This window comes from Anopheles stephensi, chromosome 3, assembly GCF_013141755.1.
Source record: "Anopheles stephensi strain Indian chromosome 3, UCI_ANSTEP_V1.0, whole genome shotgun sequence".
NCBI lineage: Eukaryota > Metazoa > Arthropoda > Insecta > Diptera > Culicidae > Anopheles > Anopheles stephensi.
This window is the reverse complement of record NC_050203.1, coordinates 88,645,727-88,660,311: the sequence shown is the minus strand read 5'-3', so window position 1 is coordinate 88,660,311 and position 14,585 is coordinate 88,645,727. Positions and strand designations below refer to the sequence as shown.

General features: G+C 42.1%; 2 protein-coding genes across 16 annotated transcripts in view; one reads left to right on the top strand and one right to left on the bottom strand.

Moving 5' to 3' along the window:
- The window catches only part of LOC118514156 (rab3 GTPase-activating protein catalytic subunit), a 106,885-nt gene that overhangs the window by 1,681 nt on the left and 90,619 nt on the right, over positions 1–14,585 (top strand). The window lies entirely within an intron of this gene.
- The window catches only part of LOC118514157 (leucine-rich repeat and fibronectin type-III domain-containing protein 3), a 96,847-nt gene continuing 82,265 nt past the window's right edge, over positions 4–14,585 (bottom strand). For 10 of the 15 annotated variants that reach the window (XM_036060779.1, XM_036060780.1, XM_036060774.1 and 7 more), the window contains 8 exons: positions 11,156–11,961; positions 10,125–11,075; positions 9,483–10,054; positions 9,066–9,422; positions 8,541–8,700; positions 4,981–5,245; positions 4,722–4,914; positions 4–3,881 (listed from right to left, as the gene is read on the bottom strand). In XM_036060779.1, coding sequence (XP_035916672.1) covers positions 3,749–3,881; positions 4,722–4,914; positions 4,981–5,245; positions 8,541–8,700; positions 9,066–9,422; positions 9,483–10,054; positions 10,125–11,075; positions 11,156–11,329 — 2,805 coding nt within the window. In that variant the 5' untranslated portion in view covers positions 11,330–11,961 and the 3' untranslated portion in view covers positions 4–3,748. The remainder of the gene's footprint in view (positions 3,882–4,721; positions 4,915–4,980; positions 5,246–8,540; positions 8,701–9,065; positions 9,423–9,482; positions 10,055–10,124; positions 11,076–11,155; positions 11,962–14,585) is intronic. The other 5 variants (XM_036060788.1, XM_036060785.1, XM_036060786.1 and 2 more) reach the window with 5 other exon arrangements.

The window sequence follows — 14,585 nt, the reverse complement described above, 5'->3', positions numbered from 1 at the left end:
TTGTGTTATCTTTTAAATTGATGTTTATTTCATTTGATTATTGTTATATACAGCTGTATTTATTGCGTTCCCTTTTGTTACGTCAGTGGGGAAGAACTAGTGGGGGTTACATCTTTTTAGTTTTACAATATATGATTCTAGATTTGTATATTGTATAAATATTATTCAAATTCGAACTCTCTGCTCCTGACATGTCTCCTGTCACGTCTCCGTTCGTCCATGGACAGTAGCTTTCATTGCACTTGGTTTTAGGGAGAATAGAGTTATATTTGTTTGTGTGTTAACAACTAAGTCGATTCGATTACAACACTTCAAATCTTCTCTTGCGGGTTCTCTATTATTAATGATAACTTCTCCTTTAACTTACCGTCTTATCTCAGCTGTCTTGCACATGCATCCACAAGCATCTCTTTACAACATTTTCAACCTCACTTTTCATCTGCTTGTTTTATGTTAACTTTCAACTGTGTTCATTATTCCCGTCTTCATGTAATGTCAAGTTTTCGTATCGGACGATGAGGATGATCGATGGAAAAGGTGTTGCGGTGGTGGGCGTGCGGGCGGGCAATAGTTCCGACCACGTAAAACCTGACATCAGTTTCAAACGGATAAATTGTAGAAAAAAGATCAAAAACCCAAAGCAGTAACGTTTTGTACAATAATACGTTTTCTTATAAGGTAGAGGGACAGTTTCGTGAATCGTTATAGTCAAGAACCGCCCAAGGGTGGTTCTTACAGTACCGATAATTGTTTAACACATCACACAATGCATTCAATCGACGTGTCCTCTTATGTACCTGCAAGGCTTATTCATATGCGTGTGCTAAAAGACACAAGCCATATAAGACACAAGATATTGTGTTATAATTGTTATTTAACAAAAATGTATGTATATTACTGAGACTCACTATGCAGTGCGCAAAATTGAATGAAATAAGGCTGCCTTGTTTGGTTGCACATGGTCCACCATTGGCCTTTTTGGCATTTGGGGTGCGCACCGTATTCATCTATGCTTATGCTGAGTATTTTTTCAGTGATTTTCTGTTGTGTTTACGTACAAAAATAGATACCATTCGTTTAATGATCCGCCAATTGGTCTTACATTCGCACTGTTCTTTTAAGAAATAAGTTAAATGTTCAAGTTTCGTCTACCATCTCGTGCGTATTTTGCCTTATCATATTTGGTGTACGGATTTGATTTTGTCTTGTTTTTGATATACTAATGAATAATTTGTCTTTATGCTGCAATTTCTGAAACCGAATAATCATGCTTCCATTCAATTCGCTTATCTGGCCAAATAGATGCAAACAACTTCACATAAATGACGACAAATCAACACATAGTGATCGCCTTGTTTTTAGTTATCGAACAGTGCATACATGTATAGACTCTTCTTATTTTTCTAAACAGTAATGTTCTAAACCAATTCCCTATTCGAAGCCCCGTTGAATCCACAGTACCACTATTCCCAATATCCAAATCCCTTTTGTTGTTTAGACCTTTGATTTGATGTTACTGGTTACAATATGTTATATTAATTTTATCTTGCTTGAACTACTACTATGCTAATCGACAATTGATTCATGTGAATACGGGACTTTCATTACATTAGAAAAAAGCTACAATCCCAACACTTATTGCATTTATTACCGTGTATAAACACGAACAATCAATCAAAAACATAAACAACAGATCTACGGCTAAGATTGGTCGTACAGTGGTATACTTAGCCTAGTTATTAGTCTTACACTACGAACTCTAAGTGGGGAAGATCCTTCTGTCAATCTTTCTCTGTTATCTGTTTTGCTTTTGTTAACTATCGCATGTTAAACTTAGTGTTAGCACATTTCGCTAAACTACATCGTTACTTTTCGTTTAGCCGTTAATGTTACGAATGAGCTACGGTGTACAAGACAAACTTAACAACTGCATTCGTTGTTGGATGCATTTTTAAGGATGAAGGATTATTGGTGGGAAAAGGGATTGCACTAAACTATGATTGAACATTGATTAAAATACCCCAACGAAGGTTAGAAGAGTCGGTTTTCGATGGAAATTATCAGTGAAAATAATTGAAAAGGATTTTCAATCATTGATGAAAATAATTTAAAAAGCATTCACATCCTGGCCATGCTCCTTGTCCATTCGTTGGATTATTTCAATTATTTACTTATTTAAGTATGACGGCTTGACGCCGTTTTGTCAGATTAATTCAATCAAAAGACGAATAATAAACAATCTGTGTTATTCTTCCATTGAGTATAGACGATTCCTTTTGGTCCTTTAATGTATCGTTTGTTTAGAAGTAAGGATAAGGTTATGTGAAATGGAAACAAAAATACAGAAGATGCGAGCGCTCATCCGGAAAAAAGGTTAGCCTATGCCGACAAAAACTAAACAAACAAAACAAGAAACACACCGGGCAGAGATGGCACACGATGCAATAAACGTGCAAGAAATCAGAAAACAACATGGTCGGGAAAGGATAGTGGAGATGATTATCTAAAAACAACACGGTTACATCTAACCTTCAATTTCCTGAAGGATCTAAGGTTTTGACGTTCTGTTGGACAAGCTTGCTTGATGCTAGGGAAGGGATCTGGGAAGTGCAGGACACATGGGAAGAACGTGAGTATATATTTGAGAGCCCGTTTTGTCCCGAATGTATTGCGTGTATGAAACAGTGTTTGCCTTTGCAAAATCATCCTAAAAATGCTTCTTGTTCTATCTGCATTCCGTTTTTTGGATGAATCGTAATCGCTGTATGATTTCTATTAGTACTGCCTGTTTCCTTTTTTTGCAGGACCTTTGCCAAGTGTTTATTCTACAGTTTCTTGCCTAATAAAGTTTCTCCTGGGAGAGACTGGATGATATGTGCGCGTGGGAACGTATGGGTATGTAAACGTGTATGTCCAGTGCGGGTTGAAATCTTAACTACGCGTCTCGGGTTGTTTCTCCCGTCGTCTTACTATATCGTTTAATGCATTTGCGTTGGTGACATCAGTCATTCTTATTGTTGATTTGTTTAGTACGTTTTTGTTTACTTAGGCTACTCGCAAAAAAGGCCCACATTTTGTGCTTTTCGTGTTATGCTTTGCTTAAACATACATTTTCTAAATCCACTACCTTATATTCATAACTGGTCATTGAAATTGTCTACAATTAATGCTGCAATGCTTTTTAAATAGCGTTTATCCATAGATCGACCGTGTCGCTAATTAGTAGCGGCTTGTTTTACAAGTATATGATTGCATACAATGTTTTGCCACCCTTGAGGTTGGTGGAGAAAGAAAGAAAAATTAACGGTCGGAATCCTGGTTGGAATGGCTCCTTCACTGGTTCAGTTCAGTGCTGTAGGTTCTCCTTTAGCCGATTGCAGTAATTTTCCAACTCGACGTAACCGGGGCCACTCGGGGACACTAGCAGACTCTCGAGTGGTGGTGTAGTCGCCCGACAGTCACGCGGCTTGTGGCTTAATAATGGTGGCGTTCGAGGATGCACCGACACACCGCCAACACCGTACTCGTCGTTGTATCGGATCGTTGCTAGTGGGATCATTTCATGTTCGTTAATTTTGCTATACTCGGGCGGTGCCTCCGTACTGTACTGATCGCACGGCACCATATCCGTCGTCCGACGGTCATCAGTTGCGGGAGGCGGAAAAGGACCGTCGGATGAGAGTCGATGTCAGAAAAGTTCAACGTAATCGTGCGGTAGATCACCGTATCAGGAAACGAGCAGCCGGTCTCATAAGGGCACCATACCGCCGTTGCGTGCCGTTGGGTTGCGCGCCATGTAGATGTCCATGTCGTGATCGGTCCAGTTGTCGGACGTGTCGCAATAGTTGTTGAGCGTGTGTGTTGAGCCGGCGGTAGAGTATCTGTGGATGTGGGAGGGAGAGCATGTTTGATATATGAAGTGGAAGAAAGAGAAAAGTCGTATTAGCATCGAGAAAATTTCAGCTGGATGTTGTCAATTGACGAAAAAGTACGCTTTGGTTAAGATTGGCCATCGGTTGAATAGACATGGATGCAGATGCATGTCTACATTATCTGATTTTTGTTTCTTTGATGTAAGAATGGTTTCTGCCACAGTAAATTGTTACAGATTTGATAACAGGTTTTTGATAACAGAATTGAGGTTCCTCAATTTAGAATTCATCGTAGCATTTGAGAGTTTCCAACTATAGTGTGGGTTCTTCTTACTTATATATCTGAATAGTAAAGTACAAGAAGTCTGAGCAAGAATCTCCTAGTCCTTCACTTAATCAGAAGTTTCCAGATTTTTCCTGGAAGAGATAAGGGTTCTGAGTTTCAGATTACAAGTACTATAAGAGGGGCGGTCCGGTGGCCGAGGCAACAATGGTGCCGGTCTTTACACGGCAGGCCCGAGGTTCAAATCTCATACGGACAGTTCCCCCGTAGTGAGGATTGACTATCCAACTACGTGGTATCACTAAGAGGTCGATAGGCCAATAAGAGAAGAGGATTTCTGGCTAGGTGTTATAGAAATCTCCATTTAACAATATTTCAGAGGTTGGGATAAAAACAAACTAGTACTCTGTATTGCGATCTGATCAATAATCAGAAGCGTAGCTTGAGAAACAGTGATACATTCTTTCAAAGCAACAAGAAATACGATAAGCTAATATGACGCAAAACAATTTCTATACACTGTTAGCAGCAACTACATAAGTGTATTCGGAAGTACTGTTACTTACCGGCTGCCAGGACGATGCTGATGGGTGTGGATATGCGCGCCACTCAATTGGTCTCGCGATCGAGACCTTGGCCGTGTGCGTCTTGTGCTCGAAGCTATACTATGGGCCGGACCGTGTACGATTGAACCTGCATATGATGCTCGTGACATACGCTCCGACGCTGCTGCCAGCGACTGTCTGGACTGTCTTAGTTCTGTAAAGAAGAACATGCATATAGTTATCTACCAATACAAGATGTCCATGACGTTGGCTCACTAACCTGGTCGCGAGTTAACCAAATTGCTGGGAAATGCCGAACCGAGATACCCGCGCTGCGAGTGATTGGAGAAACTGTGGTGCGACTGTCCATCGGCTATCGAGCGTGCCTTGCCTACTTTCTGCCCACCCCCACCGCCGCCTCCGACGGCCGAGAAGTGGGACACGTGACTGCGGAGATCGTCTGGAATGGCTTGATTTTCCAACGGGAAGATGCGTGGTCGCGGTATCGAGCGACCGCTATATGCAGACACCTGGTCCCAGTCCTGCTGCACGCCATTGGAGAGAGAGTAGCAGCACAGAACATTATCAGCATGAGCCAGTTTTGTCAATTTATATTCTTGTTTATTTTTTGTGTCCAAAACCACCACCAATGTTGTTATCACCATCATCATGATTGACACCTCATGACCACCATGGTGATCGGTGCTCGTGTGCCATTACGATCCTTGTTCCCACTAGCGCCCACGACAATCATTTTAGCTATTACCCAACATTACGACCAACAACAGCGCACTCCACCATAACCCCCTAGTCATTTTCTTCCGAACGAGCTGCCAATTGCAATCAGCCTTTATTGTGTTCAACCGCTTGGCAAAACGCAAGGAGTAATCTCATTCACGAGAAAAATCGTCACATTTTTGCAGATTTGCTGCACATCTTCTTGTAGAGAAATGGACGCTTTTTTCTCGGTCGATCTTTCACTCTATAATTTGCTACTGCATACTCCAACGCGTTGGTCCGAACGACGAAAAATAAGCAAAACAACAGAGAAATGCAATTGAAATAAAAAACAGAAAAAGAAAGCAGGGCATTTGAAGTCGAAAAGGAAAGAGCAGTAGTGTGTTGCCTGTGCTTGCAGTGTGGCCCAGTTTTTCCGGATTATTAAATGTGATAAACATGATAAGCTAACAAGAGCTGCCAGCGGACGTGGTTACTTGTTCCATCGCTTTACATGCACATGCACACCTGCCATTCATAAATGTTTGCATGCTTTCGGGTGTTCCGATGTGTGTTTCATCGGCGAATGGGAGAAATAAGGCTTGGTATGAAAGTAATGGAAAATTGTAAACTCCGTCTGGGCTCAACCGGGTGATAGGTGTGTACCATTGAATTAGAACAAAAATGAGGGTGTAAAAACTGGTTTGTTTTCCTTCATTGGGGATAAAAATAGTATCTCGTTTATGCGGTTAGCATCATTGTCCAGTGTTTTCATTTCTGCCTACAATAGTCAAAAAAGTGGAACATAATTGTTGGTGCCTGAACCCAGGTTGAATAAGTGCTTTTCATCTTTGGAAGGTAGATCGTGAAAAGATAATTACTGTGTGGCAACTTGACGATAGAATGATTCAACCGTTTGACTATTCTTTCAGTTCTTCGTGAGACTGATGTTGCGAAAATCTGTCGTTTAATTGCCATTGAGTTAAAGTGATTTTTTCGCGATCGTAATTATGAAAAGATAGAAGAGCGTATAAGACTTGCAATGAAGACATTATGAAAACATGCTTAAGTAGTACTTCCTTTTAAAAGTAGCAAAACTATTTGAAACGTAGTTATGAAATAAAAATTTCAATTTTGTCATTGGGCTTTCCAGCAATTAAAAACACAATTCAAAGTCAAATGAGCTTTTTTCATAGCATTCGTAACGAATCAAAATTGCGTATGAATACGAACTGGGGTGTGTGTTTTCATTTGGTATCTATTAACCCTTTAATTGTCATCCAAGTGTCACCGAGATTTTTTTAGTGCTGTTTACGAGTAACCAAAGTTTATTTTTAAACTCAAATAATGGAGTCGTGATGCGAGAAGTGCGATTGATGTTGTTGCATAAAATGGCATTAGAGGACGAAGGCAATGGCATGGGAAAGAATTTTAATATTTCATTACCTCATGCTGTAGGAATGCACAAAATCACTTTTGCACTGAACAGGCTGGTGTTAGTTGAGGGTTTGGAAGTGAGAAAAGTTTGCTCATAAACGTGGTTCTTGTGTTGGTTGTATAAATCTCTTCCAGGGTACGGAAGACGCCAGAAAGCAGAGCCACGTTCGCGAACTGCAAAACGGATCCTTACTACTGGCTTATGCCCAACCCGAGGTAGAAGTTGGGTATAGTGAAAGTAGTGTCCTTATTGTGGCCAACGGTGTGTATGTGTCAGTTTTAATCACATTTATTATCGTTTGAAAGTTAGAAACTTCCGCCACCATCGGGCGATAGATTCAACATACAGTTTATATTCGTTTGCTCTGAAATTCACACCGGTTTGCTTGTTACTGCACTTTGTCTTGGAGGAAACACGTTTTTTTCTGTTGGCTTCTTCAATACCAAAGTTGCCAAATTAGATGTTGATTAAAGGTACACAGACACACTGGTTTCATTGCAACCATCACACTAACTTTAAATACTTGAAAAAGCGCCGTTTGAAAATTTAAACCCCAAACACCTGCAAAAAACGGGATGGACCATCATCGGGTACGTTTGTTGGGTGACCACAAATGTTGGACACTCTGAAAAATTCACTTCCGGTTCTAGAGAGCTCTGATCCTTTGCTCTGTACAGTGTCTGTACGCAAACAGTGTAATTTTTCATGGATATGATAGAAAGTTGTCCGTGTGGAAAACTCTTTTCTAACAGATCTACAGTTTTTTTTTATATCTGGCGAGGAACGATCCATCATTTGTTCGGCATGCCAAACTAAAAGAGACGACATGCAGGCAGAATTGTGGTTTTCTATTTTTAAAGTGGGCGAATCCCAAACAGTGCGGAATTCCTTAAAATGCAATGTGGAATTAATTGTTGTCAGTTAAAATTTTGGAAAAAGCAATACGGCCAGGCCGTTCTTTATGAATAAAAAAAAAAAAAAAAAAAAAAATTTTGGAAAAAAAGAGGAGAACATTTGGTCCGATGCTTTGTGCTTATGGGGTCCTCATAGGCTGTCATGTTTGATGTGTAGTGCCTGTGTGCTATGAGTCGAGCAGGAAAATCTGGAAAATGTATTCCTGAAGTCCCACCAGCACAACATGTTTCGACAACAGATGTTACTTAAACCTTTTGCACTGTGCAATACAATTTAACGTGTTTAAGGTTTTTCCGAAGGGGTTTTCCGGTGTTTGAAGAATACTTTGCGCTTATACTGTTGATGTCAATGCTCCATATGTTTATTAACTTTAAGGGAGAAATTACTTATACTCTGAATGAGGTTTCTTTTTTTATATTTTCCAGCCTCATATTTCCTTGTTCATCTCACACCGTAGTTTGGCTCTCCTTTCGACGCTCAAATGCAACCTATTTTATAGCAACTTTTTTCATATCCTCTCTTGGTGCCATACTGAACTTATATAAATGTTTTGGAGTATTATGGCGAGTACATCTGTTATTCAGTTGTCAGCTCGTTTAGATGGTTAATCTAAATTTCGTACTAAAAGCACTACTAAACCAGTTACTAACTACAATTTGGTATAAACTACTGCGTCTATATATTACTGATAAAATGTGGCTCACGAGGCTTTTTCCTCACAGTTTGGTGATCGTTAATTTGTTACGGTTGCCAAATATGCTTTTCTTTACCTTGTGCGAGTTGAACGCGGACAGTGTGGCCAGCGATCCGAGTGGCCCGTTCGGGCTCGGCGTCGGACCACAGCAATTGACCGGCAGACCGGCGATCGGCAGAGCGCTCTTTTGTTGCGACAGGGACTGCAGCTTCTTGGAACGTCTTCTGAAAAGAATCCTGTCGTTGTAGACAAACGGTCGACGCCACGATCGAGGCAGAGAGACATAGAGAGACAGAGAGAAAGAGGCGCAGGTGGGTGGGTTGTGTGTGTGCAAGGGTAGGTGAGTTGTTTGAACCGATTTTGCAGGGTGAGAAAAGAAGAAAGAAAAAAACACGATCGTGCAGATGCAAAGAAAAGCGGTAGTGCATGAGTATGTGTACTAGTATTATTGGAGATTCGGGAATGGGTATATGCATAGGAATAGATATTCAGAATAGAAATAGTTGGGTTGGAGGCTTTTTACCAGACTTTGGAATCTTTAGAAAATTCTTAAGCTCAGACAAACTGCTCTGTTCCTTCCCATTGTGCTATCATCCCCTACCTGCTAGCGGCAATGAAGACGATTACCGCTACGATGATTGTGCCACATATTGCAGCACTGGCAGCGATCGTAATCTTGTCCATGTTAGATGCGGGTGAGGCTACCGTGCGCACCTCCCGGCACTGAGTGTATGGTACATTGTCGGGCGTTACGTTAATCTCCTCGAGTGACACCACGCACACGATAATGCATTCCGCTGACGGTACGTTCTTGATCTTGAACTCACGCTCACTCGCCTCTAGCGGTGGACCCTGCTTAAAGCTCTTATCGCCAAACAGACGATAGACCACACGGAAGCCAAGTATGTTGGCCGTGTCCGAGTCCCACTGGATGATCACTGAGTTGTCCTGGCGCGAACTGAAGTGAAGTGATTTTATGAAATAATGCTAGACAGCTCGAAATCTTGAACCATCTTACCTGAAAGCATTTTTAACCTGCACCTCTTTGGAGTCGTCTATCTGGGTACCGCGTTGTGGTGGGAAACCGAGCACAAGCGGGGGCCTCTGTTTGTGAGGAGGCGAGTTGTTGCTGCTACCGTTCCCGCGCCAATTCTTCGTAACCGGTGTCTTGGTCGTCGTGGAAGTCGTTGATGGAGCTGTGGTGGATTGTTTCATTGTTGGAAGTGTCGTTGTTGTTAGCGACGTGCTCTGTGACGTTGTGCTGTTGGAAGACTGTGTTTCTGCGGCGTTCGTTGAAGAACCTTGCTGCGTGGTGGTTGAGGGTGACGTGGCTACAACAAAGACTGTAGCATTGGTAATACCACTGAGCGTTGTCGATTGGGTTAAAAGTGTGGTCATTGTAGATGAAGCTGTTGTGGTACGAGCTGTGGTCATTTTAGGTAGCAAAGATTCAACCACACCGACCGGTCCTTCGAGAGCAACCTCTGACTCGGGACAGGTGAGTTCCTCCGGTTGGATGGAGTAAAAGCCGCGCTCTCGGAAGCGATTTGGAGAGCCACAGAACTGTGGATTACGTTCGCGTGAAGTTACCTGAAAGGATGCAGATCATGTAGGGTTTATAGTAAGGAACTTGAGCTTTGAAATGGACCTGAAGTTGTACCTGTAAATCACCACTTCGGATCCATTCGGCCACCCAGCGCAACTTGCAATCGCAGTGCAAGAAGCGACCGCCGAGCGATAATCCTCGCAGCGTTCGATTAAGATGAGCTAATGCTTTCTCTGGCACGGTTGGTAGTGGATTTCCATCTAAAGCTAGCAGCGTTACGGCTGGGTTACCTCGGAACGCCGTCTCAGGCAATGCAGTGAGAAGATTGAAACCGATATCAAGCACACGCAACTCTCGCAGCGAGTGAATCGCTCCAACCGGGAACTCTGCCAGTAAGTTGTTAAGCAAACTCAACGAGCTAAGCGTTTTTCGCACACCGGAAAATGCTGTTTCACCCAAGCTTTGGATAAGATTCCTTTCAAGATTGAGTGCGGTCAGGGCGTCTAACCCATCAAAAGATTTCACGCCAGCCCCACCGGGTAATTCTCGGATGCCATTCTGCGAGAGATCGAGAAAGGCAAGCGTTCGCAAACCACGAACTGCCTCCGGGACACGCTTCTGTTTTGTGCCTTTGAGGTTAAGATTTTTCAGGCTTGCCTCTAGCCCGCGGAAAGCAAATGGTGCAAGTGTGACGTTGTTATCGGACAGCTTCAGGGTGGATAGTTTGCGCAATCCAGCAAATGCGTCGTTTGGCACACTGTGCAATCGGTTCTTCGAGATATCGAGGAGGTTTAGAATGGTGAGTGGTTTAAGCGCTCGAATTGGTACCTCTTCTAGTAGGTTATCCTGAAGATTTAGGTTCTTCAGAACTGCCTCTTGTCCTTGGAAGGCTTTCTCGTTGATTTGTCGCATTTTGCAACTGCTCAGTTGGACGTTGTGCAGCTTCAAGTTGACGAACATACCCCCTTCTAGCTGCTCGATCGTCGAATTGTTTACGTACAGCAGATCCAATGGAGTTGCACGCGCATATTTGTCTAAGGCTTCAACTAACACGGGAAAATCCACCTATAAGAAAGAGCAGAGGAAAAGACATGAATGTGGTTTAAGGACCAAATTACATCGTCCTGAGGTTTCCGGCCACTCACTTGATCACATTGTACGGACAGTTCCTGTCCGAGGTTGTAGGCACATAAGCAAGAGTTTTGCAGATCGGGTACCTCCCGCTGCCAAGGGCATTGGGCCACCACGGTAGTCCGGGCGGTAAAGGCCGTCAGCAGGGCTACCGAGATCCACCAGCCACTAGCACCGCGTCGTAACATGACGTGAACGGGTAATCCAACGTAACGAATTAAACAACACTACACACACAACGTAAAACGATCGATAGAATGTTGTGCTTTACCGCTGCATACAGATTCGCGCGGTCCTTCTTTGCACCTTCAACACCGGCCCACTTTTTCACCGACTGGGCATCGGGACGATAGGTCGCGGGTTTCCTCTATATGGCGTGACCTTTCCCACGCAAGATTTTCTTTCGCAGAACCAGATAAGGTAGAGACTCGAGGTCGTCGTGACGGAACCAGCTGCACTCCTGCACTCGCAAGCAGTAGAGGAGGATCTGTCCTGCTGCAGGTTCGGCACCGGATTAGCGCGCGAGTCTACCACGAACGGATATCAGCGTGCAATCGTACTCCCGAGGCCGACGAGTACGATCGGTTGTTTCGCGCACCAGTTCTCGCACCTATTTCGCGATCTATTTCGCTTCCGTCGGACGATCGTTTAGCCAGTGAAGCCTTGCAACGATTCGATATCACTTTCGTTCCGATGCACCGTGAAACTGCAGCCCACTTCAGGATGGAATAAGCTTCACTGCCAGCGTTGTTTTCCTTTCCATGAACGCTCTGGTTGCTCCGATCGTCTCTGTGCTTCAAGCACCGCTACCTTGTGGAATCTGTAATTGAAGAAACATAAAAATTCGTTAGCAAACATCACGTGCATACTTTTAGGCATGGTCAGAAGGGAAACGATGTGCACTAAATACGTGTGCACACAGACATGTGTTTGGTGAAATGAAACGGTTTGTCTGCATCGTGGGGATTGCAGTTGTTGCGAGTCGGCACGCTTCCTTTGGCATGATCGATCGGTGTCAAAACGGAAAGTTATCGACGATCCTAATCAGATTTTTTGCATCCGATAGGAGAAGTGGTTAACAGAAGAATGATGTTTCTTGGTTGTACTTAAGAGATTTATACCAAATCATCTTAATGTTTTTGTGTAAAATTTTTGAGATTGGAAAATTAAAAAAAAATTTGCTGGTGCATCCATGGCCAATATATTCGAGTAGCAGTCAAATTGAACTTTGATACTGGATTTCATGAGAATTTTTTCTCACGAAGTCGCAGCAACTGACAATATGTCGTCTGACCGTAATAATAAATAAATAAAATAATAAAAGTCGCAGCAACTGGACAGTCAAACCTTAAAATTTATTGGACTTAGGGTTCAGAACTTCCTGTCACATGATCCCAAAGTCTCTCAATTTTGTGCATAGAAGAAAATTATAGTTTTCCCCAATAATAGTCTTATAGAATAGAAAAAGATTATTTGATTGCTATTTTTATTCATGAGGGACGGCCTGGTCGTAGTGCTATTTGTTTGTTATGTAGAATAATCATTGTCTTGAATGGTAAAAACTTGATTCGCAAATAAAAGTTAGTCTTTCAAATAGCGCCTATCTCCAGTAATCGACATTCAAACCAACCAAGCATCCAAAAGCAGGATCCATGTTCTTCATTAATCCCACTGACAAGTTTACAAAGCACTTACCCTAATGGGTTTAATACTCTAAAATGGCCGACTAACTGCTCTTCTTATCGGTTGCAACTCAAACTTACAATGCTTCGAGGTTGGTGGGTTTGTTCATTCTTCCTTTTCCCCTTCCTTCCAAGGAAACTTAAGAATTTTATTCCATTCTTGCAAGTCACGTGGACGTTGGTTTTTACAACCACCAAAGGCACTTCGGCGTCCAATTTCAGTTTGGAAGTCACGCGCATTTGGGAATTTGAAAGTAGAACATCGCATTTGTGATAAATTGAAATCAAAGCATCGAGGAAAATCGATGTCTGACGAAACAGTTATGCCTGCGATTGGCATAACCGTTTCGTTGAAGTGTGCAATAGTGTTGTACAAAGTAATGAAAGGAAAATATTTCTGAATATAATAAATACGATTGTGGTTGGTATACTGGTGAGTGTAGCTTCCATAGGACAACTTACTGGAAGTAGTTACGATAAGTTTTCATTATCGTTTTCCCCATAACCCAGTGTATTATGTCTACGTGGTCCTAACGAGTGATGTAGTTTTATCTTTGTCCGGTACATCATAAAGCTAGATGATAAATAAAGACGAATAGTTCTGCACGAGATCAGTTAGAGTGCATACAGTCTGGGAGAAGGATATAAATAGGACATGAAAAAAGCGTAGAGGATTCAGTCAGAGGTTTACCTTTCTTAGGTACGAGGGAAGAAATTCGATAAAATTTGCACAATTTGCGGGAGAGATGAGGGAGACACGATTTGATGGTTGATTACGATACTGACGACATAACATGACGTGCAAAGTGATAAAGTGGCAGTACAATGCAACCCGAACTGTTCACCTACCACTAGGGCAGCAGAACACAATGTTCTCCGGGAAGAAATAAACATGAGGACTATTTTTATTTCTTAGTTCCAGTTGTACTCATCTGCCGTTTTGGATGGTTTTGTTTTGGTTCAGAGAAGCATTATGCTAAAGATTGATTACGGTTCATCCAATGTTTCCATCGGAATATTCTGTTGTTTGCCCAGTTTGCTTTATAGGTACTGCTCGAGCATTAAACAGACCGTTGATAATCTGGCGCAGAATTGACAAGCACTAGAGGAAGCATCGGAAATGAAATAGATTGGAAAAAGTTCCATATTCGCGCTTTTTGTAGATGGGAGATGAGTAGGGAAATGCATTGAAAGTAAACAATCCACTTGGCACTGTTTCAAACATTCGTTGTTCACATCAGAGAAGCAAAAGGAACGTTTTTAAAGCATGTGTTGAAGATGTTAGTGTTAAGAATTTAAGTGAATATAATTTTTTTCATTCGAATATAGAATGGAATTTTTGTTTTTCATATTGATGGTGGAAGATAATTATAGCGCCCTATTATAGTGAGTCAACTTAGAACTAATACACTAAATTGTGCCACTTGGAAAGGAAGGAATAATCTCTTAAAGATATTTAACCATCATGTAATGGACGCGAAATTTCGATTTTCTTTAACATTTCCGGAATTGTTAACGAATTCAATTTATGGATTTGGCTTAATTTCTGGAATCAAATTAAACGATCATCCCGCATTAGAACTGCAGCCGAGTTGGCTTTATCTGGCCATTCTTTGGCTTGCTGTTTACTCATCATAACAGCATCAAAGAATGCCGTCAACCTCCTGATGCCATCTCATTTGTCTTGTCCTTGCGACTGCATGTTATCGCGCCACTCAATTATGAGTCTCGTGCGCGATTGAGGGAGTGCAGATGAGCATTA